The sequence below is a fragment of the Augochlora pura genome, chromosome 8 (assembly GCF_028453695.1).
Source record: "Augochlora pura isolate Apur16 chromosome 8, APUR_v2.2.1, whole genome shotgun sequence".
Lineage (NCBI taxonomy): Eukaryota > Metazoa > Arthropoda > Insecta > Hymenoptera > Halictidae > Augochlora > Augochlora pura.
This window is the reverse complement of record NC_135779.1, coordinates 4994589-5018178: the sequence shown is the minus strand read 5'-3', so window position 1 is coordinate 5018178 and position 23590 is coordinate 4994589. Positions and strand designations below refer to the sequence as shown.

General features: G+C 45.9%; 1 protein-coding gene across 1 annotated transcript in view; it reads left to right on the top strand.

Moving 5' to 3' along the window:
- Nucleotides 1-23464, top strand: part of LOC144474464 (uncharacterized) — a 45245-nt gene extending 21781 nt beyond the window's left edge. Inside the window, exons 2-3 of the mRNA XM_078189308.1 lie at nt 22531-22734; nt 23337-23464. Coding sequence (XP_078045434.1) covers nt 22531-22734; nt 23337-23464 — 332 coding nt within the window. The remainder of the gene's footprint in view (nt 1-22530; nt 22735-23336) is intronic.
- Nucleotides 23465-23590: the final 126 nt, after the last annotated feature.

Here is a 23590-nt window from a genome sequence, read left to right as displayed (position 1 = left end):
GCCGAAACGCATTTAGAATAATAAATTACCTTTCGGTATATTTTTTTGTTGGCGGCGGAGGCATTTGAATATTAATCCTATGTAAATTCGGATTTTCATGATGGCCCTCGGGCACGGCGCGAATATATCCCGGCGAAATTTTCCGCCGTTCCCGGGAATAAATTATGCGGAATTCCTTTTTCTGCCAATTACCTCGCATTCGACCGAAATTATCGAAGTCCGGCGTGAAATTGTAGAAAAAAGAGGAGATCGCCTTTCCGCTACCACCGTTCCCGGCGTTATTCCACGTTCCAGCGCGCGCCGTCCCGAAGTTCTGCGATCCCCCCGGTGCAGCGTTTACACGCGGGCCGCGCTCGTCCGCGGAGAAAACGATTCACGGGGACCCGCCGCGGCCCGCTCGCAGGCGATTACCGCGCGCGCGCGCGTTTCAATTCGCGCGCGCTCGCAGTCGCGACAGGCATAAAACGCCTAATTATTCGGTGCATGAATAATTCAGTTTACAAATCGTGGCCGGCTGGCTGTCGGCCGCGGAGATAGCGCGACGGGTTCAACGCGCCTCGCGAGCCACGCGAAGCCGTTCCGCGGCTCTTTATTTATTTATTATTGTTCCAAGCGTGGGCAAGAATGCAGACGCGTTTCGCGCATCCATCTGTATCGTTCGTCTCGCTAACGGTCCTCCGGCCGACGGTTACAGCATTTTATTCATTCAGTCTCTTTCATTGAGATTGCATTCATCCGTGGGACGCGGGAAACGCGCGAGATCTTCTTCAAATTAACCACTTCGATAATTGTACCACAGCCTTCGAAATCCTACGTCCTCTTTCCTTCAACCATTCTCCTCGTCGATTACTATATCCCGAGCGTTTACGCGGATGCATATTTTTTTTAGAAAATATACCAATGCGATCCGGACAGCTCGCATTCGTGTTCGTCGATTCCAAAAACATATTCTCGCATGCATGTTTTACATGTTTACGTTGGAAATACGCGCGCAACGATATGTTGCAGCCGGCGAAATACGGCGAAATGGAAAATGTGTTTTCGGTGGCACGCGATCGTGTTTTACGAATCCCTGAAAGAGGTTTCGCGCGTCGCGGACCAGCGCGAGTTACACGCTCGAATTAAAGCCCGGCCGGGTACGCCGCGTAACGCGGCGGATCGCGAGGAAACGGAGAAGCGGAAAGTGTTGCGAGATTTACGATTCATTGATTTCGTTGCGGCTTTTAACGGGTGAAACGAGACGGAACGGGGGGTCTGCGAACGAGACAACGTTGAAACGGCGCGGTTCGCGGGAGGCCGAAAAGCGAGGTTAAAAGTAAGGGGTTGGCTTGCATTACAAGTCGCTGTTTATTTAGTCGACGGCCCGCGGGAATGGTTTACAAGAGCGAATAGAATCCGGCCAGATGAAAATTGACATGAATAATTCGAAAACGGGGGAATGGAGCGCGCGCAACAAAAAAGAAAAAAAAGAAGAAGAAAATAAAACGGAAGAATTTTTCTCTCTTTTCGAGAAAAAGAAGAGAAATTCGTCCCGGCGATGCATGATTTATGCCGTCATTTTCACGGGGAGAGCGCGCGCGGCGAAAATAGAGCGATGTTAATGGAGGTACTGGAATTAAAATTGAAAACAGGCAGCAGGCCTTAACCGAGCCCGCTTCAAAGTTAAAATATTACGAATCGCCTGTAACCGCGGTTTATATAATAAATTAATTCGAAGTTGCGCGCCCGCGCGGACGATCGGCCAATTTCGATCTTAATTAAAGGTTAACGATCTCCGCGAATCGGGGAGATGGCTGCACGCCTCTCGCCGGGCGCAGTCGAAAATACGTTGGCAAGACATAATCCTCCGTAATTATTCCGGCTAGGAATTTAATATTCAATTATTGCATAAATGTATTTGCGCCGCGCAGTATGTATGGAACGGTGATTAATTTCATGATAATGACCTGATAATATGCGGCATCGTATTAATCAATATTGAAGAACGTAATTAACTAACAAATGCCGCGAACCTATGCGACGGCTACTCGCGGGAAATTAAAACGTTTCCGTTTTCGTTTCATTGATTTACACGAAATTCTGCACGGCGCACGACGACGGACTTTTATTTGTAATACCTCGAAGTCTAATGCTAATATTAAATAAAAATTGTTAAATACAATTTTTAAGTTAAGGAAAGAGTTCTTAATATAATTGAAATTATTGCGAATAAAATTTACTAACCATTTAAATCTCTTTTTAATATTTTTTATTCGATTATAGTGATATTATCGTAGATAGAAATAAAAGCAGAAATAATTCTCTTTTGTTAACAGTTTGAGAGAATGTCTATGGTCTTAAAAAAGAAATTTGTATAACCTCAATTTTTTTATAACCTCCTATTGTCATATTTAAATATTTCAATTGAGATTGTATAAATTTCTTTAAATAAATTCACACGTTTTCGTCCAGCGGTTCGCACGTCCTCGATTTCCCGATTTAAAAGAAAAGGTATGGACGGGAAACGAATCGGTTTACTCGTTATCGACACGATCGAAGAATCCACCGTAATAAAATCGAATACCGGTGCGTCTTCGGCAGCGCTCGGGGGACACATTCGAAATCATGTTCCGCCTCGCGCGAACGAGAACCCTCGGCTCTTTTCAATTTCTCGCCGTCCCGGGCTCCTTTCGCGTTGCCCGGTCCTGGAACTTTCGCGCGACTATTCCTATTTCCATCACAGTATCCGTTTAATTCGCGCCCTTTTCAGCGCCGAAATTCGCGCGAGCCGGGCAGCCTCTCCGCTCCACGTTTCTCGGCGCCGGTTACGCCGCGGGAAATTAACGCGTCCCACGGCCTGCTCGATACCGTCTCTCCCGCCTCTATTTATAATAAACGAACCGTCGTAACTCAGCCGCGAAAATGCGTTCGGACAGCGCGCGTTGGCCGTCGCGACGCTGACACGCGGCGGGACTCGCAAAGATGAAAATATTGCGCGCCGGTGCTATCGTCGCGGCCGCGCCGTCGGCGCCGCGGCGCTGTTTCGCGCGATAAATATTCGGCAGCGCGTGAAAAACTACAGGCAGGGACGGTGTTCTTCGGAATGGGATCCCGTGGATAGGCGAACGGGGCCATCGGAACCGTGACGAATGAATTGTAAAGCTTAATAGACGCCGCCGCGCGCTATCAAGCCGCGGATTTCACCGCGGTTTTAACGGGTGCCCCGGGAAATGTAAACGAAGCGAGCGATCGCGATTAATGACGATTTCGGATCTACTAACAGTTGGCGAAGAAAAAAAGTATTCGGACAATTTTGCAGGCAGTGTAAAATTTTTAAAGCTCGACGACATGAATTTTTTTGTTGAGATGGTAGAGAAACTAGTTCACTATGAAGTAATTAAAATTAAAATTCATTCGATCCTTAACGATTGTGAATTACCTCTGATGTGACATTGTAGATTAAGCTTGAACATTCGACGTCTGATAAGAGTTACGTTTGCCGCTGCTTGGAACGATGACAAGCATAACGATAAATTCTTTGTCAGCCGGTCGAAGTCACATGCATACATTGTATGATTTGTTAATCGAAGAAATTATCGAACGCGGATCACGCGACAATTTGATCAGCGGTTACCGCATAACGTTGATAATTTTGTTTGAAGCGACGCAACGGGCTCCTCCTCTTTATTAATTAAAGATGTACGAAACACGGTGCGTGCGTGGAGACCGGCTCGCGCGTCGAAGAAAGGGAATCGATGAAGTTTAATTAATCCGGGCTCGCGCGCTGCCGTTATATTTCGCTCTCGGTTTATTAATTGTTAGCCACTGTTATCGTTGTTATTTTTTTGAGAATCGTCCGATTGGTCCGATGAAAATCGAAACGTTGTACTCGACGCTCGCGCGCGCGCGCGTTATCGAATTATCTTGTAAAACGCACGTTTCGACGACCCTCCATGAAATGCTTATCCGAAAATTATTCGAATAAAACGTTGCGCGAAACAATGGCGCTCTTCGGTGTTGCCGGCGGGATCGATGGAAAAATTGCGAATTTGGAAAAACCATGCCGCCGTGATCTGGTTTACGGGCCTGAATTGCTCGGAACAGAGAACTTGACAGTTTGACGGAGAATCAACTTTGTTTTTTTTTTTCCGCGTCGAAGTCCATTGTGCCCGCGCCGCGTCTGCGAAACGTTCGCGCGCCTCGAAAACGAAGAAACTGGAACGATCGGATATCTTTTTAGAAATTTGCGAACGCGACGAGATATAGAGCTCGATGCTCGGCGAATGAATATCGATCGATTGGAACGACGAGAAACGATGCGCGGTATATTTTCAATGTTTTTTCGATCGGGCGCGGGTTTTAAGAAATTTTTGTTCGATCTGCAAGTAGGTTGAATCGCTATTACCAATTGCTCGATGAAAGATCGGTATTTTTGCGACGGATCGATGCGTGCCCGATAAAATGTTTGTCTTATCTCCGATCGGACCGGGGCCATTAAACGAGAGACGCAAGCCGCGAAGCTGCCAAAAAAGAAATTGACGGAATATGTGCGGCGGTATGGCCGATTAAAATGCGATTATTCGGTAATATTTTGCGGCGCAGAGATTCCGTTTCGAGCGTCTTCGGCGGTTATGAAAGTTAACAAGACATTATGAAATTCCAGGGATACTGGTTAATGAACGAGCGAAAAAATATCGGTTCGAAGTGGGACGAGCGGAGGCATCGTTCCCACACAGCGGCGGTCAGTTTCCGCGTGAGTTTCGCGGAAACGATTATTTGATCGATTAATTTACATGGATGTTCGTTTCGCCGAGGACCCATTCAACGATGCGTTAGCGTGGACAGTGAACGGGGTACGCGCGCGAGCGCATTTACATACACAGGCGTGCTCGTACAGGACGGGTCGACGGGCATGGTTTCTCGTCCAGGTGTGCAGGTGAAGCTGCGGGGTCACTCATTTATCATTGCATAAGATTCAGAACCTGTTCCGGTGTCCATTCATCGCCGGCCCGGCTCGTACATACCTTCGAAAGTTCCTCGTGGGTACGGGCTACGAAAGGTGTAGCCGTCGTGCGTCCCCCCCTCATTGGCGTCGAAACAGATATCCCAGGTGTGCGACCGGTGCGAAAACGGATCATCGAATTTCGCGAGGTTTCTCGCGCGAAGCGCAAGCGCGCCGGTTGCCGTACGTCCCACCGATCTCTCTCCACCGTCCGCCGCAGAAAATATTTTGGCGAACACGCTCTCGGCCGTGCATTAGTTTATGGGAAAACTATGGTAATCGCGCGGTGATCCCTGCTTGGCCATGGCAATTACACGCCGAGAGGTTCGTTAACCGCGAAACCGATGCTTTCAGATGGCAAACGATCCGTGGCCGGCCGATCGACGCGAATTAACGCCTGCCCCGCAGACGATCTTCCTAAATCACCAACCGATGGGGAAGGGGAGGGGGGAAGGGGGGCGGGGGCCTAACCCTTTGGGAAATTCGTGCAACTGTTTGGCGGGTCTGGTGAGATGCGATTGTTTCCGGATTGTGGGATTGTCTAGCGTTCGCGCGCGGTCGGCCGATTTTTATTTGCGGACTTTGGATCGGGTTCGCGGGTTTTCGGTTTCTGGCCTCGTCCAGGTTTCGAAGTTCGCGTGCCTAAACGGTTCAGCCCGTTCGCCCGTTCTGCTGCCGAAATCAGGAATTTTGGTGTTCGAGGGATTAAATATTTAATGGCTGCAACTGGTACGCGATCGAATTTTAGCTGGGCTGATTATTAGTCGATGGTTTGAGTAGTAATCGAGGAAACTACTGTATATTTATATGTTGTGTTCTTTCTTTTTTCTTTTTATCGCTCGTCTATATTTTGTTGTCGATATACCGAGACTCTTTCATAGTTCTTTCAAACGTTCGAATATTCATGTATTTATGTTTTCAACTATTCAAACATTCGATTATTTAGATATTCGAATATTCAAACATTTAAAAGCTTAAATGCTCAAAAATTCAATAATTCAAACGTTCAAACACTGAAACGAGTAAATACAAATTGATTCCTAACACATTCTTTATCCTTACACAATGATAACACGGTAAAACTACAATATCGTATTTCTACCGATTCACAAAATTGAAATCCACTCATGTACCACTTCCAGCAAAAAGCTTATTTAAAAAAAAAAAATCCATATAAAACAGACACCATCGTTGTGCCAATCCAGGCATCAGTCATCTCCGTTTCCGCAGCTTAAACAACTAAACTAAAGTAGTCGATCATTCCGGGTACACCGGCACCCGGACGCCTCGGCCCTCGAAAACCATAAAATTTGCAACATCGGAACATTTATCGCGGGACAAACGCTCGATCACTCGGAGCGTTCAAATATTTAATATTCCCTACCCCGAACCCGGCCACACCCCCGTCCCGCTATCATCCAATATTCAGCAAACTCCCGGCTATCATTCCTATCGGGCCGCGCGCGCGGCGGCGGCGGTTCAATTTCTAAGTCTTTTCATTCCGTTTTCTCTCATAACACATTTTCCTCTTACAGCGCGGCGCAGCACCGTTGAATTTTCCTTTAATCCCGTGGCTCGTGTTCAGGCCCCCTCCCCCTCCCCTGCCCCTCGAAACTTCACCGCGAATCAATTGTCCCGGTCTGCCCGGTAGACGGGTGTCCGCAATCTCGACCGGAATTAATAACTCCTCGCGGCCGTGATCGCAAGGAAGCGGTACTTTTAATAGGTTCCGCGGATTAGAATACATAAATCGCGGCGGCGATCGACAGCGTTTCCTGGTCGGCGTTCTTCATTTAATCGGGGACCACCGACCCCTTCTAGATCCACGGTAACCGCGGACGTAACCGCGAACAATCCCGGCGGATCGGCCGCCGGATCGATAGCCCCCCCCCCCGCGATTACAACCGGCACGACGGGATCGATAGATCGAGCCTGGAAGGATCTTACGCGCAGCTCCGCGGCCGATAATTTCCTCGATCCGCGTGTCCAGCGTTTTCCAATACGGGAAATTCGAAAGCGACCGTCTGCCCCTCCCTCCCCCCCCCCTGGATAAATTCGCTAATGGAAATTCCCTGTAGCTTCGTGCGTTATCGTGATCTCTGTCCCGCCATTCTTTCCCTTCTCCCTCTCTCTCTCTCTCTCTCTCTCTACCCCGTACATTTTATACGACTAATAAATTTCACACCGTACGGGCCCCCGACTTTATGGGATTAAGGGAGGAGATGTTTGCCGAGCAGATTATTCGCTGCGTTTCCGGAACTTTGATTCGCGAGCGGTCCCGTCGCGCGTTTCATCCGAAATCGAGGGAACTGTCGCCGAATCGAACGTCCGGCGCGCGGCCAAGTCGTCTCTGAAGGATGCTCCGGCTTGAGAATTAAAGCGACACGACGCTTGGTCGGCTTTCGGCCCGTGATGCACGAGCCACGGGCGTAAACTGAAATTTGCGATCACGCGTTAACGTCCCGCCGGAGATATTAAAACGGCAGCTTTTAGCCGGAGTTATGTTCGTCCGGCTAATGTCAGCGAGTCCTGCGCTTGCTTTTTTTTCTCTTGTTTAATTTCCCTGCGAAGTTTTCAAAGTCCCCTGGACGCGACGGATTTACGAGGAAACACGGCCGAATGTTGATGCAAAAGTTTAGCGTCGATCTCGCGCTCCACCTACAACGCGGTGGAAAAAAAAAAGGATAACAAGATCCCATCCGACTCGGATTACCCCCCCGTCACCATCGCGGCCGATCCGCGCCCTTCTGCCGACAGGAAACGGTCCCGTTATCCGGAGTGCCGCTCGGGCCTAGCGGTCATCTTCTCTCGATTAAGGAAGCGTCATCTACGCCGGGGCCCTCGACTCCCGGCACAATACCGTGCGCGACTCCACGCTGTGTGCACCTCCCAGAAATATTCACTCCGTTCACGATTCGACACGGCTCTCCCTCTTGAGTAATTGTTAAATTCAACACGAGCTCGGTTTCGCGCGGCTTTGCTTTACCCGGCGACGATCTCTTTCTAGCCTTGCTCGGTGACCTATTTCTGAAAATTGTACCAGCGATCTAGGATTCGACTTGTGACACTTTTTTTTAAACATGTCCTTTAGCGTTTAGGTTATTTTTAATATAAGAGAGTTGTCGAGGGATGATTTGTGCAGTGATTACAGTTGATCATACTTGATGATACGGGAAAGAATTTATTTGAATCCTTTCGTTCCGTGTGGCGACTGTAATATATGCGCGACTTGCTGTGTGGACGGGTGTCGACTATAATCGATATATAATATTATATAAATTTAATGTGCATAATATAGTAGAATACAATACGATAAAATACAACACAGTATAATAGAATGCAATATGATATAATACAATACAATACAATGCAATAATATAATGTAGCATATGATTATAAATGATCCATTCTATAGTGTCACTTCAACAGAACAGACTGCCCAACCGAGAGGGTTAAATGTGTTCAAATTTAATGAAAAACATTGTACAATTATTTTTATTACGTTTCACATTGTCGTCTATTATATGGCATTGCATTTCTGCATATCATTTTACAGATGTCGATATATAAAATTCAGAAGAGTATCTCTGTAATAATACAACATACAATAGCTATACTGATTTAGAATAGTCCAACACAAATTAACGAACAATATCTAATAATAAACAGCATCCTAGTAAAGACCATTACATAAAATATTTTGTGTGTATTAAGAACGTAATAATTATAATAATACTAATAATAATTATAACAATAGTAATAATAATAATAATAACGATACTGATGAGAGTCTAGGCATTGTCTCAACTACAAGGTCGTCCCGTAGAATTCGTCAATCGGTAGAGTAATTTTCCGGGACGCGGGCACAGCGGCGGAATCCTCTTTCCATCGTGAAATAAGGACAGCGGAGGCAGGGACCGTGATACGTCCGAGGAAACTCGGCAGGGTGCTGTGCTGCAGCCCGATAAAAAAAGAATCGAGAATTCCGCCGGCGTAATCCTATTTACTATGTAATGTAATCGCGATCCCGAACTGAAAAACAATAATCGAGCAAGACGGGGCCGGTTTGCTGCCCGCCTTCGGGCCGGATTCCAGCATGATGTAACGGGGAGACAGGCCGCGTCGGGGCGCTCGAATAAAAAGGATTACGGTCTGCTTTTCCGATTATCGGTACAATTTGTCTTTCTCTGTTATTCAGGATTAATCAAAGGTTTATCCCGTTGTCCGGCCCCGTGCGAGACTTTCGCGGACAAAGACGGACCACGTTTCATCCCACCCCCCACCCTTTTCTTTTTTCTTCCTCTCCGTCGCGATGTCAGAGAACGTTTCGTTTTTGTCTCGTTACATCACGGCGATCAGGATCGCAAACGATTACTATCGGTGACGGTCGAAGGATCGGTCCCGGCCGGGATTTCGAGTTTTCCTCCTCGTCATTCAATTATATTTCCGTTCGCTTCTGTACGGGTCTGTGTGTATTTTTTTTTTTTTTTTTTTTTCATTCCAGCCTTCGAACGAAATTGTTTAACGGACGGTTAAACGCGTTTCGGCGGGGCTCGTAAAAAGTATTATACCGGCACGGAGGTTGGAACAGTTTTCAAAGAGTCACGCGGGGGAGGGGGAACGGCCACGGCGAGCATTTCGGGTTTTGATCCTGTGCAATTTTCACGTCAATTTCAGAAACGTTGCGCCGGACGGACATATCAGTACGGAATTTTACTCGAATATCGGGGGGCGACGATGGGAAACAGTATTTCTGGCAATCCGAAATGTAGATACCGATCCTAATAACCGGGGATTGAATTGTTAATTTTCGTCGTCCCGCCGATACCGTTTGTTGTAATAATCGGGCACGGCGGTGTTGCTATTCCCGCGCAACGGAAGAAAATTGATCGCGGCTTTGGACACCTACATCGAATCGCGAACATACATATATCTATATACATGAAATTTATTTGTTTATACAGTCAAAATAATACTAAAAAGAAATCGTAAAATAATAATACCAAGAAGAAAGTGTAATAATTGATTTTTAGATCTAAAGATCGAGAAACAAAATTCAGATTCCATAATTCGGATTTCAATCGCTCGTAACTAAGTCTAAGAACTCCAGACTCAAAAGTAACAAATCTCGAACTTTTAGATCCGATATCGGATCTCACTCGCCGTCGTTTCAAATCTTAATTAAATCCGAGAGATAGATCAGTGCTTTAAGAGGCCTCCAAAAAATTCAGGATCTGATTTTGCCGCGCTGAAACGATTTTCTGTTCCGGCGCGCGCAAACGCGATCGCACGTTAACAAATACATCCCTTTCACCGAACGGTGTACACCGTTCCAATCGTTTGTCTTCCGCGCTTCCTTCAATCGGCGGAAGCCCTCTCCGCGCGACATTTGAATAAATAATGGAACCGCCGACCGAATTACATTCGCGCGGCCCGTTTTCTGCGCGCGCGCGGCACGAGAGAATTTCGATGAATCATCGGCGGGATTAAATAAATCATTCCCGTGCGAAATTACATCACTTTCGAGAGGAGGGTGGGAGGGAGGGAGGGGAGGGGAGGGTGCCGAACGAATTACGGCCGGCCAGCGGGAAAACGTTAATAAATAACGAGGTTGGTTAAACATTTCTGCCGGATTATCTGCTCTCGCCAAATGTTTTCTCGCGTACTTACGCGTGTATGTACGGGGCGGGCGTGTGCCCGCGACTCGCTCGTGCCTCGAGTTTACCGTAAAAATAATAAAAACCAAAAAAAAAAAGGGGAGAACGAAAATACAAGAAGAACAGGGCAACGTTGTTACCCGTAATCGTAATTCCGGGGAAATAATGCTGATTCGTTTCGAACACTATTTTATTCCGACAACCACGCCGATAATTTATATGTTGGGCGAGCGAAAAAATAATGTATCGCGAGCGCGCGTGAAATATTGCGTGGGCAATCAACGATTAAAGCCTCCGAAAAATATTATCGGGCTTTGGTGGAATCGGCGAATCGACGAATGATGAAATTAATTATTTTTCCAGCGAGATATCCAAGTTTGCCGTCTAAACGTTTATCTCGTTAAAAGACACCGACAACGCGTTGTTGTTCCACTCGAAGCGTTTGTTCAATTCGTCGCGTAATTGTAATTCAGAGGAAATGGTAACGACGATGGTACACCATTGTATTCGATTCTACTTGTTCGAAAAGTCGCGCGCTCGATTCTCATTGGCTATTGGTTTTCGTTAATAACTTCTTAACAAAGCCGCGGATTGCATTTTTGTTAAGGAAAAAGTTGCTCGAAATGACTTCGGGAATCTCTCATTTCCCGGAGTTACTACAATTTCATTGTCTCTATTTTCACGATTTTACTATTTGAAAAACAATGTCGCAGCTGAACATAATCTCAGCGAAAACGCCCGTTTCATAGTTTCCAACCTAATATATCTGACAATATAATAACTAGAAACTCAGCTGTTCTTATTAAATAGCGTTTATCATACTTCAAATATGGAAAATTTGGACAAAAACAATTTTAATTTAAAATAAAGAAATCTCATTTTTCTAAAAAAAAATTCCTGCAAAGGTCAAAATTTAAAATTGAAGAAAGTCAACGATCCAGTTGAAAATCAACAGATCGTCAGTCTAACGACCAGATAAATCATAAAAAGGAACACAATCGCGTCGTGATAGTTCGCACCTAGATTCAAGGACCTGCGAGGCCACCCCACCTCTTCCCCTATCGCTATCCGGAGAGTACCGATCATCCGGGTTATCTTCCAAGGTCCGGCTGACTGATCCCCGCCGGACAGAGGGGACTCCTCGGCGCGGTCGGGGCGGACATCGCCGAGGAGTGGTCCCGCGGGCGCTTTTAATTAAAACATGGCGGCCGAAGGAGCCCGACCGGTCGGATTATTAATCGGACGCGATCACGCGATATTTCCTCGCGATACGTCCGCCAGCCGGCACGAATTTATCGTCGCACGTCGGCTGATTTATCAGCCGGAATCCGATTTATCAGCGCGTCGCAGTCCGCGCGAGAGATCCTCGCGATCCACGGAGCGGATTGGTCAATCTCGCCCCCGTTTTGTGACGCATCCCCCCCCCCCCCCCCCGCTTTTTCTCCTGCTCCCTACCTCCCCTCTTCCCCTCCTGCCCCGGTGTGGGCCACCCTTCCAGAAATCGGCGCTCGGTCTCTGGCCGCGGGATCGATCGGACCGCCGTGCGTCTGCTTTAATTTCCGGCGACCGGCGGACCGTTTCTTCGATCCTCTTGAATGGATTTAACCGAAGCAACCGGGGACTTCCGGTGGCCGGGCCGGAAATCGGGACTCCCGTAGCTAACTCCGACCTGATTAGCTGGCCGGGAGCAAGATTTACTTCGAGCCATGGTCAAGGTAATGGGTGCATCGGGGAAAATGGATTTGTTTGTTTTCGGGACGGAGGCTCTTGATCTTTGTTAGGATATTCTTGAATTTTGTTAGGATGTTCTAGAATTTTGTTAGAATATTCTAGATACTACCAGGATCAAGGATTTTTCGATCTTCTGGTTTTTGATCCTTTCGTTGCGGCAGTTCGCAACTGCCGGCATTGCTGGAGTGACGTCAAGGAATGGTTCATTATAGTCTTATATTACATTACATTATATTATACAATATTATATCATATAGTAATTACATTCCATTCTATTATGTATATTAAATTTATATAGCATCACATGTCGATAATTAAACTTTTTAAATCCCTCATAAACGTAACTGTTACTAGTCCTTCTTAAACATACTTTCTTTAGATAATTAAAAAATGCGACACTTTTCCCATCTTTTTCCAACGAAAGAACGCACCTTGGATCTTCATACTTAAGACGAAGAAAATCAAGTCTTACGTTACTTTTCCCAGTTACTTTAGAAGACGCGACGAAGAAGGTTTCTTTAGACATCCTCGGGTCCACGAAGACATTGATAGCAGAAAGGATGGTTCCTCTGAAACATCCCTCAAAGAAAACTGTCCGTAGATCCTAGATTCTATTCAAACGTTGACGCTACAAATCTGAAAGCAACGGTAGCCGCGACAGAAAGGATTCTCCAGATCCCAGGCGCTGATAGCCCACTAATCAAGTCCGATAACCTTGCTGGTTCCAAAACGTAGTATTCTTTGCATTATGTATCGTTTCTAAATGTCGATCGACGAGAGAGGAGTAAGGTGTCAAGGGTCAGCTCGCGTTCTTCGAAATTGTTAGCCCGCGGTATAAGTAATGGGTTCGAATCCGGAGCGTTCCGAGCGTAATTTATTCGGCGATCAAAGCGACGGCAAGTGGTATTATTGCTGCGGGAGATTGAAACAGCCTGAAAGTAACGAGGCGTTGACAACCGAGAGTTAAATTCACGGTAGTGGGAACCGGTGATCCCGGGCAAAGAAGACGGGAGTGTACGGGCGGAGATGGTAGAGTACGCAGAGGTCGCGCATCGGTCTTTGTGCGATTACTTTGTTATGTAAATGGCGGGAGGTCCCGGCAACGAGGAGCAGTTTCCTTAAACTTAATGTAATAAGGGTTTGCCAACGACTTTACCAATATCCTGTTCTTTGACAAGGTTCTTCAAAGGGAAGCCCGGGAGTCTATAGAGGCTCCTCCTCGGCGAAAGAAAGCTGCTTCGCTTCGGGATAAAACACCTACTTTTCGAAAAGGAATCTCGGGACTTTGGGCGACGGGCGCGGAAGGGAGAGAAAAAACAGCCGCCGCCCGTGGAGGAGAGAAAAGGGTCCCGGCGAATAATAAACTTTTCCCTCGGAAAGTGGATCCTCTGTTGAGAACAGACACCTTCGTTCGCCGGAGAAGAAATCATTAGAGGATTGCTACGGCGACGCAGGGGAGCTGCGCAACCGGGACGGAAGTTGCGCTTGTTTGCTGACCGGTTAGGGATTACCTTGCTCGTCGAAACACAATTGTTTGGCATCGATATGTCGTTGACTAATTTGGATTAAGCTGGGCCGACGATCTTTGACCGACGAGCCCTCCGTTTTTATTGATGTCGTATTCCTTGGCGATGGAAGGATCACTTTGAACCAAAGGGAAATCTAATTTTTATTTTTCATAAAAATCGCCGGTCTAAATCTAATTTTCGAAAATCGATCCGGATCAAAGAAAATACGACTTCAATAAGCCAAAATAATTTAATTCAACCGTCACCGTCTGCCCCGCTCTTTCCAAAACTCCGTCCGTGCGCAATCATCGCCCCCCCTCATCTTTCTCATCTCGCCGTGGAATAAAATCTCAAAATCTCCGCCCCCAAAACCAGCTTAAAATTCAATGGAAATCGAAGCCTTGTCCCCGGCTCTACTATCTCCCGAACCAATTTAGTCAAAGTCGGATAAACTCTATATCCAGCCCCGGCGGCGTCATCGTCCGCAACGCTCTTCCAGAAACCTTCAATCGAGTCGTACCCCGAGCAGCGACAAGCCGCACTCTATCCGTCACCCGCGTGCGAATTAATATTTCAGCTGGCGAACAAAGGGAAGCGACGACGAGCAGGAAAATCTCACGAGAGCCATCGCCACGATCGTCCGCGTCAGCCGACGTCTACGTCCGTTCAGCGGGTCGTCGTTAACGCAACGTTACGCACGGCGTTGTCTCGCCGGTGTATGGGGAGCAAGGTTGTGACCAGGCGGCGAAGGAAGCGTTTCGTGGATAAAGAAAGGTTGAACCGTGGCTGGTCGAGGACGAAAGAGAACGGACAGGATGAGGGGGAGGGAGAGAGAACGGGAGAACGGGGCGGGCAGAGGGAGAAAGGACAGAGAAAGCCGAGCAGCCGAGAGGGCAGAGAGTTTGTTTCATTCATAGGCCGGGCCTTGTGTGCCGGTGCGTGGATCAAGCCAGTGACTCTCAAGGGCGGCCTCGTTCGCGACAATCGGACAGAGTCAGGGTCCACCCCTTCTAATTGGCCCGGCAACTACGCCAAGGCTTTTGTCGTCCGGTCTGCTGGCCTGGTCTGGTCTGGTTTGCGGGTCCCTCTATTCGAAGTTGAAATTCACGGGCCAGCGAGCCGCTATTCAACGCCGGGCGTGGGATCTTCCTTTTGTACGAGGGATGCCGCGTCAATTGCCACGATCGACAACTTGTATCCCCCCTACCCCCCCTCGCGTACTCTCCTGGATCGGGCCGGCCGATTGTCCACTGCGATCGATGGGGAACTAACTTGATGATGGGGTTTCGCGGCTTACTTTCCCCCCTTTTGCCTCCGCGATGACGTTTCCGCCTTGGCGCGGTCTATATTTCCTCGGCTCACAGCATATTATAACGTCTGTTGGGCGTCAACTGTTTTCCACGTCTGTTTAAATTTTTTATATTTATTACAAGCAATCGGAATTATTAGAGGATGATAATAGCGTCAGGTAGTACGTATTTCGCTGTTTTAATCGTAAATATTTTTTAACAACGATCAAATTGGTCGATTAATTTCATCGCAGGCACGGGAAAGCAATGCTCCGGCTTCGACTTTGTAACCCGCGTGTGAAGCGCGATGCGTTTAATTTAATTACTTAAATTGATACAAATTCGGGCGGATATTAATTTTAATTAAATTTAACACCTCGCGACTAGCAGCCGGCAGACGAGCTGCGGGAAAAATTGTTGCGAACAATTCGAAGGTGACAGATTGCAATTGTCGTATAATTTCATCTTTTTTTTTCTTTTTTACAATGTTTTGTTTACAAACGAAGCATACATACTCTGATATTTAATCTTAAAACAACCCCCTGCTCATAATATAAAATAAAATCCTAGTAATCGAATTATTATTTATTATTAGCAAAATATAAAGCAAGAAGTTACGGCAGCAGTTTAAGAAGATACGGAAAAGCTGAATAATTTATTATTTATTCACACGTCTGCAGAGAATTTCAAAGTTCTGCACGGCGTCGCTCCATGGTTAAAAGCCGGATAACGATGACTTCGCCGCATTTAAATTCCGCGAACACCTGCATTCTTCATCACGCAGTCAATGACACGATCATTTGCGTAAACACGGTCCGCGCCGTTTCAATTATGGCCCCGGGGAAGACAATGAATGCACGCGAAGTGGTGTAAGGTCGCTTAAACCGTCGAGGACGTAATGCTCCCTTTTTCTAAATGTTCCGGCCATTTTGCTGTAGTTAGTTTAACGACCAGAGGGTTGTCCGGAAGACTCGGGCCTCCAAAGAAACTTTTCGTTCCCCGTGTTCTCCCGCCTCGCCGCGCTGCTCGTCCTCCTTCCACCTCCACCTCCTTCTCGGTAGGGATTAAAATCTTTTTCACGAAGACTCGGCTGTTTTCCTGACATCATCCGGTTTTGCGCCATTAACTAACTCGCTTCCCGTATGAGCGTCTTCCGCCAACAATGGACTGCCTTTTCCACTGCCGAGGCCGCCGCGCTCCCGTTCTTCCCGGACTAATGGCAGCCTAATTCTCCTCCTTGTCATTGTGTCAACCTCCGCGGGCACTCGTGCTGTACGGACCCATCAAAGACTCAAGGACGCCGCCGTCGGTCGTTATTTTTCAACGTCGATTCGCCGTCGACGGTTTTTGATCAAACGGACGACGTGCTCTCCGCGGTATTGTAGTCGCGGCCCCCATTGTACACGGGCTCGCGCGGTATGTTTCATTAACAAATTCAATTGAAATTATGACCCGGGAAGGAGTTCGATTTCCTCGTCGTCCATTTAACAGTCGGGCTGCTAATTACCTTTTCGGGAAATTCATGGATCTGCGGGTCCTGTCGAAACCGTCGCATTATACTGGAACGTGTAGTCCTGTTGAATAAATTCTTTTTGTTTTATATTTTAGGTTAATGCGAGCAGGATTGTTTTATTAGGGTAGAAGACAAAGCAGGTTTGTAAGTAGTGTACTTGTAAATTTAATGGTATACTTCAACAGAGATATTGCTGAATATATTCTGATTAAAAGTGAAGCTGTAGAAGCTATTAATTTTGTAGATCAGTAGAACCAGACAGCCCTGGTCAGACCTTTATAGCCGTATCTTTTACTACGAATTGTATTTCAAGAGCGATAACCATAGAAATATCGATGTAGATATTCTAATATTGCAAGTAGAATCAGCCCGCCATGGTCAGACATCTAAAATTTTTCTTTTCACTCATTAAGCACTGTAATTCATAAATAAATAAAATTACAAAAATATCTATCTATTAGATGCTTTTATCTTGTCAGATCACACCTTAGAGCTCTCTTCCTCTCTCAATAATTTAATATTTTTATGATACTGCCTTTTTCGACTTAATTTCGCAGTCCACAAGTAAATCAAAACTACAAAACATTTGACTTGTACTAAAATTTCTATCAATCCCTTTACAATTATTCCCTAAAAAGTTACTAAATCTGTGCCCTAAAAAAAAGGACAAAGACGACTATTTGGTCAACGGGTATCGTTTCCCATAACCGGTAACCGCAGTTCCGCCGCCACCCCGGCGTCGACATTTTTCTAAAACCGCGCGGTTTATCAACAACAATATCGGTTCCCGCGGAGTTCCATGATCGATAACAAAGTTCTAACCGCGGAGACGAAAAGTTCGGGACGCCCGCAGCGCTGCGATAGTCGTTTTACATTGTAGCCCGGACTTGTTTCATTACCACGTACCGCATAATTCAGTCCGTAGCCGAAAGTTTGCGGAACGTTAACCAGCGTCGCGTCTCGCTCGTTTCTTCCGCCATCGCTCACACTTCACCCCCCTCTACAACACAGTGTACACCCGCTAATTCCGGTCTACGTAAACAGAAGAGGACCGTTCCGCGGCTCGCATAAATACTTATTTTCCTCTTCCGGACCCTTTAAATTCCGTCCCCGCTGTCACCTGGATCACCGTCCTCATCCGTTTCCCGGGCCGCGCCTTGACAGCACACGCCGACGAACGCGCGCGTTTCTAAAGCATTACGAATTAAGAGATCGTAGCAATTGTACGCTAGATTGTAGGCCATTTTATTAAGGGAAGTAGAAAGAAGTTCCTCACGGGGTGGATAAGATGACTGACTTTTGATTTATTTTCTTTATGGTCAGTGAAGTTATGGAAGCGTTTCCACGAGAACCTTTTTGATTAACTTCTTCAGATGAGTACGTATGAGTGGATTAGGATAACAGTATAGTATATAATATAGTATACACTATATCATAATATATAGTATACTTTATTTTATAAATTATAACATATTAAATATTCTAAAATTGCTACAACTTTACTTAATCTCAAATTATCTTCAGAATAAATTCGTTTAGTAAAAGATAATAGTAAATAATAATAACAAACGATCAACATAATAATAATAATGGTAAATTACACAAAAATGAGTAAGAATTATATTATTTCAAAAAATGTTTGTATTATTTCAAATGAAAAATGAAAATTAAAAATGTAAAAAATTGAAACTGGAAATTGTTTTACAAGAAGAAGTACAGCTTTTCGTTGAGGTAAAAAGTAACGTAGATCTCCCCGCCTCCCCTTAGCATAAGTGGCAGAACTATCCTGACGTTTTCCAGGAAGACCTGATTAAAATTTCAAGTTAACCTGTATATATATATATATATATATATATATATAACCCGCGTCACGCGCACTCATTCCTGGGTTATAACTTCGTCATCTCTTTGAATTTCAGAAAATCGTTTCACCACGGGGCCACCCTATGCATACAAAATTTTTAGGCGAACGCGAAAGAAAGTTTTCGATCTTTTTCAACCATCGGAGAGTTACACAGTCGACGGCAGATTAAACTTCATTGTATATTATATTATACTATGCAGCCTGTTCTATTTAGCATCGCGAATATACCGTGCGTCGAACGAACGATTTGTTGTTGTACAAATTTATTTACCACGGTTCCTGGTTTATTTCCGCAGTTTGTGGTTTATTCCTGCGTTTCTGCTTTATTTCTGCAGTTTATGGTGTACCTCTATGATTCATTCGCGCACACGTTATATCCGAAATTTACACAAGGACCGTTCCCGTTTTGTTCCCCAAAACGAGTTTCAAATTGCTCGAAGAAATTTTACAATCTTTTTAACAACTTTATCCGATTGCCAGATCGATCTTAATAATTTCATAAAAATTAAAAGTTACAAAAATGCCGATTATAAAAAATGATCCCGAATCCAGGGGCAAATAATTATTTAAATAACCGTGCCCGGAGGACAATGCGCCGCGCGTCCTCGACCGATTTTTGCACGCGGAACGGCCACGCGGCGCAAAATTTTTCCCGGCGTCTGACCAGGTGCGGCTTAATCCCCTAATCTCCGTGAGCGTCTCGCGCGCGCGAGAGCAATTTCACGCGACATTGTCTCGCAGCGGATCTAAAAGCAGTCTCGAAAGTCCTCGGTTTTTGGTAGCTACCAGCCAGGGAGGGAAACCGAGAGACGCGGAAACACGCGGAAGAACGGTTCGTTTCGTTCGAGTTTGCCAGGCGGTCGGCCTCTTTTTCTCGCCCATTTGCCTCCCCCCCGCAGAGCGCGCAAACCAGCGCGAGTAACTCCTTTCGGATATGCTTTTTTCGCGGCGGCTCTACCGTGAAAAGAAAGCTTTTCGCCCGCGGTTAAGGAATCACCGCGCGCAGTGGAACCCGAACGCGAAGCCGGGAGAATCATCTTTCATCGGACCGAATGAAAATATCGACTCGCGCGTTAACGGAAAGACTCTCTCTTCCGCGCGCCGCGAGACCCACTTTCTCGACTCCGTGTCACGATCACTGATTCCCGAATTCCGGATAATCGAACCGTGGAACTGGAATTATTGTCGACAAATGGGACAATCGTTTAAAAAAAATTAGCTATAGAAAGGCCTCGCGCTCGTATCAAATTATAATAGCATTCCATCAGGCAGCGAATGACTATAACATCAGTTAATGACAAGACAGTTTCTCCTCATCTAGACGAAAGTATTTTTACGAAAGCCGATAATATATCTTTCCAGGATATTTATACTTTTGTACTTCCTCTCGTACGAGACCATATTTACTGCACCAATAAATCCGTGAAACAGCTTCGAGCCTCGAATTACTGCCGAATAAAACAACGGAAGAACATTCACTGCGCCCGACGTAAAAGTAGTATAGATTAATGCGCGGCAAAGGGCCGTAACAACGTTAGTTATAAAACGCGTACCGAAAAAGTGCGGCGCGCGCGCGCGCCCGCGCCAGTAAAAAGACAGAGAGCCGCGGCCCCGGCGACTTTGAAAAATGGTATTTAAAAATGTCTACACATTTATTACGACCGCCGCGGCGTCCATCCAGCGGCCTTTCCCACCCACCGGAAGGCCGACCATAATGATACGAATTTAATTTTCGCCATAAAACCGAGCGACGCGCGGCGAGGGTTTCCGCTATCACATTTTTTTCCCACCCCCCCGGACGCTCCGGCTTCGCGCCGTTTTTATAAGTGTTCGCATATTAAATGCTTTGGGGAGCACGGTCGAACCGGCGAAAGGCTCTCTCCGCGGCCATTAGAGACACCGATCGAATTGAATCTACGGCGCGCTCGAAAAAATATCCGCGAGAGTGGCGGCGGACTCGGGCTTTTTTTTTCCCTCTCTGCCGGCGTGTTTCGCGCGAGAGCTCGGAGCGTTGTTCTTTTACGTGGAAAAAAAAAATCGCTGATACCAAGCCGCCGGAATATGTTCGACGGGAAAATCGGGAATCGGGCGGCCGATCCACCGCTGATCGCGTTATTCCGCGATCACCCACCCCCGCCCCCCGCGCGCGCGACTCCATTACAATTTGTTCGCCGGCGATTCCGGTTAATCCGGCTGACATTTCTCCCATAAATTGCGCAAAGTCCGATCGTAGCGCGTCGCGTGATATCTAGCGAGCTCGCAGGCTTTTGTTTAATTGTTTTAACCCTTTGGACTAGAATCGTGACCACGAGGTACGAGATTGTTGCGCGACGTTCTAAAAATAATTTTATATTGTCGCGGACTTCGTTAGCTTCGCGCGACGTATGGCGCGCGGCATATTATTCGGTGACTAGGCTATTTAAAATTATGCTTTGATCATTCGGATACAATATAATATAATACAGAATAATCATTGTGACGACACGAGTTAAGGAGTTGTCCACCTCAGGGCAATATCCCAATAGGGCGACTTGACCAAGACGATCCGCCGTAATAATATTATGAAATCTGTTAATTTTTAAATAAATTCATGTATTGTCTATTTTTAAGAAGCCTTAAAAATATAACTGTTACATAGAGTCAATTTTATTGCATCGACGAGTCATATAAACTGAAGATCCGAAATACAATTCTCGATTGAAAATGGCGTTGAAGGGTCGATACATCCTCGCAAAAATGCACTAGATTTAATCAGTTATTTAAGCAACGAACAGAAGGAGTACCGAGTATTAAACTAAACCCAGGTGCTACATCGCGCGACGCTTTTCCACGAAATTGTTAACGCTTTTAAAAATCGCCGACCGACCGTTCTTTTTTTTTTCCCCCCCTCCCCGAATGCGAGACTCTTGCGATTGGCCAACGTAATATTCCACGACACTCCGGAACAATGATTTTTCGGTCGGCAAGAGCGGACGAATGACGTGTAACTCGATAATGTGTAATAAAATTGCGCCGCTGTGCGAGTGAAAAGCACGGACGACAAAACTGGAAACAAAGTTTTTTTGTTTTTCCATTCCCCACGTCAGCAGGAGACACGGACACCGGCCGCGCGGCCCCCGCGCGCCCGTGTGCAGACGCGGAATGAAATTTTCAGTTGGTCGACCGGATTTTTTAATCCGACCGGAGACAATGCTTTGCGGGGCGGGGGAGGGAGAGGAGGGGCCCGGGCGGGCACAGTTTCACAATTATTCTTCTCGATTTCCCGTTGTTCCCGATGAAATCGATGTTCTCGAAACTCCATTGAAGATCGGCCGCGCTCGTATTAATCATCGTTTTGCTCTCTTCGATGGCGGCCGTTGGTCACGCGAGTCTTCGTTGACAACCATTGTTGTACGGCCCTTCAGTTTCAGACACCGGCCGGCATCGAGTCAAACCGGACCGTCGAAATTTATAATAATTATTCCCTGTTCGAAGCCGTTCATCGGAAGTTAATCGACGCCGATGATCTAGCTCCCGTTGTCGACGCTTTGCCCGCCTTCGTCGATGACACGTTCAATTATCGTGTCATGGAAGTATTTCCCAATTTTCTAACCAGTCTATTTCATCTATTTTTGTTCCATGAAATGTAAATGTGTAAGATAATAATATAAATGTTTTTGGTACGTTTAAAAAATTTATACGTAGAAAATAGATATAATTCATATTTTATAAAGTGATAGCGTGTTTAGTCTTTGAAACAAAAATCACGAGCGAGAAAATTAACGCGTTCGAGTTGCCTCGCTCTTTTGAAACATATTTAAATATTTGAAACATTATTAAAAAATATAAAATTATAGGACTTATAGAATAGTTATGCATAGAAATTATTACTATAGTGATATATACTGAAATTATAGTCCTTTATTATTGCACGAAGATGCACTTTTCGATAATAAAATACAGCCATAGTTAACTTTCGATCGATCGTAACGGAAGGTTCGGTTGCAGGCTGCAGGTACGAGGGCCGCAGGTACCAGGAGGGCGCCTCGGTGATCACGTCCGAGCCCTGTCTGCAGTGCAGGTGCATCGAGGGCGCACTCAGATGTCGTCTGCGAGTTTGTCCACGATTGCCGAACCCGCCGCCGTCCGGATGTCGAGTTCGCCCGCCGGGAGAGAACGTCTGCTGCGCGGAACTAGTTTGCAGCGACACACGTTAGTACTGCCGCTGTAAAAAAAACCTCGCAAACAATTTGCAAAACAACGTGCAGCCCTACGTCCGAACTGTCCGAACACCTTTGACAAAAACCGACTGCAATTATTCGACCGCGATCGTCCTTGAACAAAAAAAATATGTTCCTGAATTTTTACCGCGAGCGCGGACGCGAAGGTGTCGATTGTGAACTGGGACGTCGTCTGCGCGATATTTAGGATCGATTCGATGTATTTGTTATTCGTATTGTAGCGTTATCATGTCGTGGTTAGATTAATTCGGAGTTAACGAATTACAATAAATAATGAGGAAATACAAAGTGCAGTCCTTCAATTTTCGTTATAAACTCGTGATAAAAAAGTGAAAAGCAACATTTTTTTTTTATTCCAAGTAATAATAGAGTTAAAAGAAAAATTATTTCAGTCATTGTAGAGTGAACTAGTTCCTCTAACATTCGCAGAAAAATTCAAATCCTCTGGACCAGATTTAAAAAATTTATACCATTTTAAAAGCATCGATTCATCGTGTATTACACGTATGTATATTTTCATGAACTGAAATCCAGGCTTATTAACGAAACGGAACGTGCGCGTTACTTTTCCAGGGGACTCGGTGAACATTTTAAGAAGATCCAACGCCCACATAGAGCAGGAAGAGAAGCACGAGGAGGATTATCAGACTTCTCGTTTTCAAGGTAAAGGATTAGCAATTAATGAGGGGAGTATTCGCTGAGTCTCATATCACCGAGGTCCGGAAATCTTTAGTACTTTAACTAAATCAACAGGCTTCTTTCTGTTGGAAGCAAAGCGCAAAATCTCTGAAATGGGAACGTATGTATAATGGTAAAAATTATTAGAT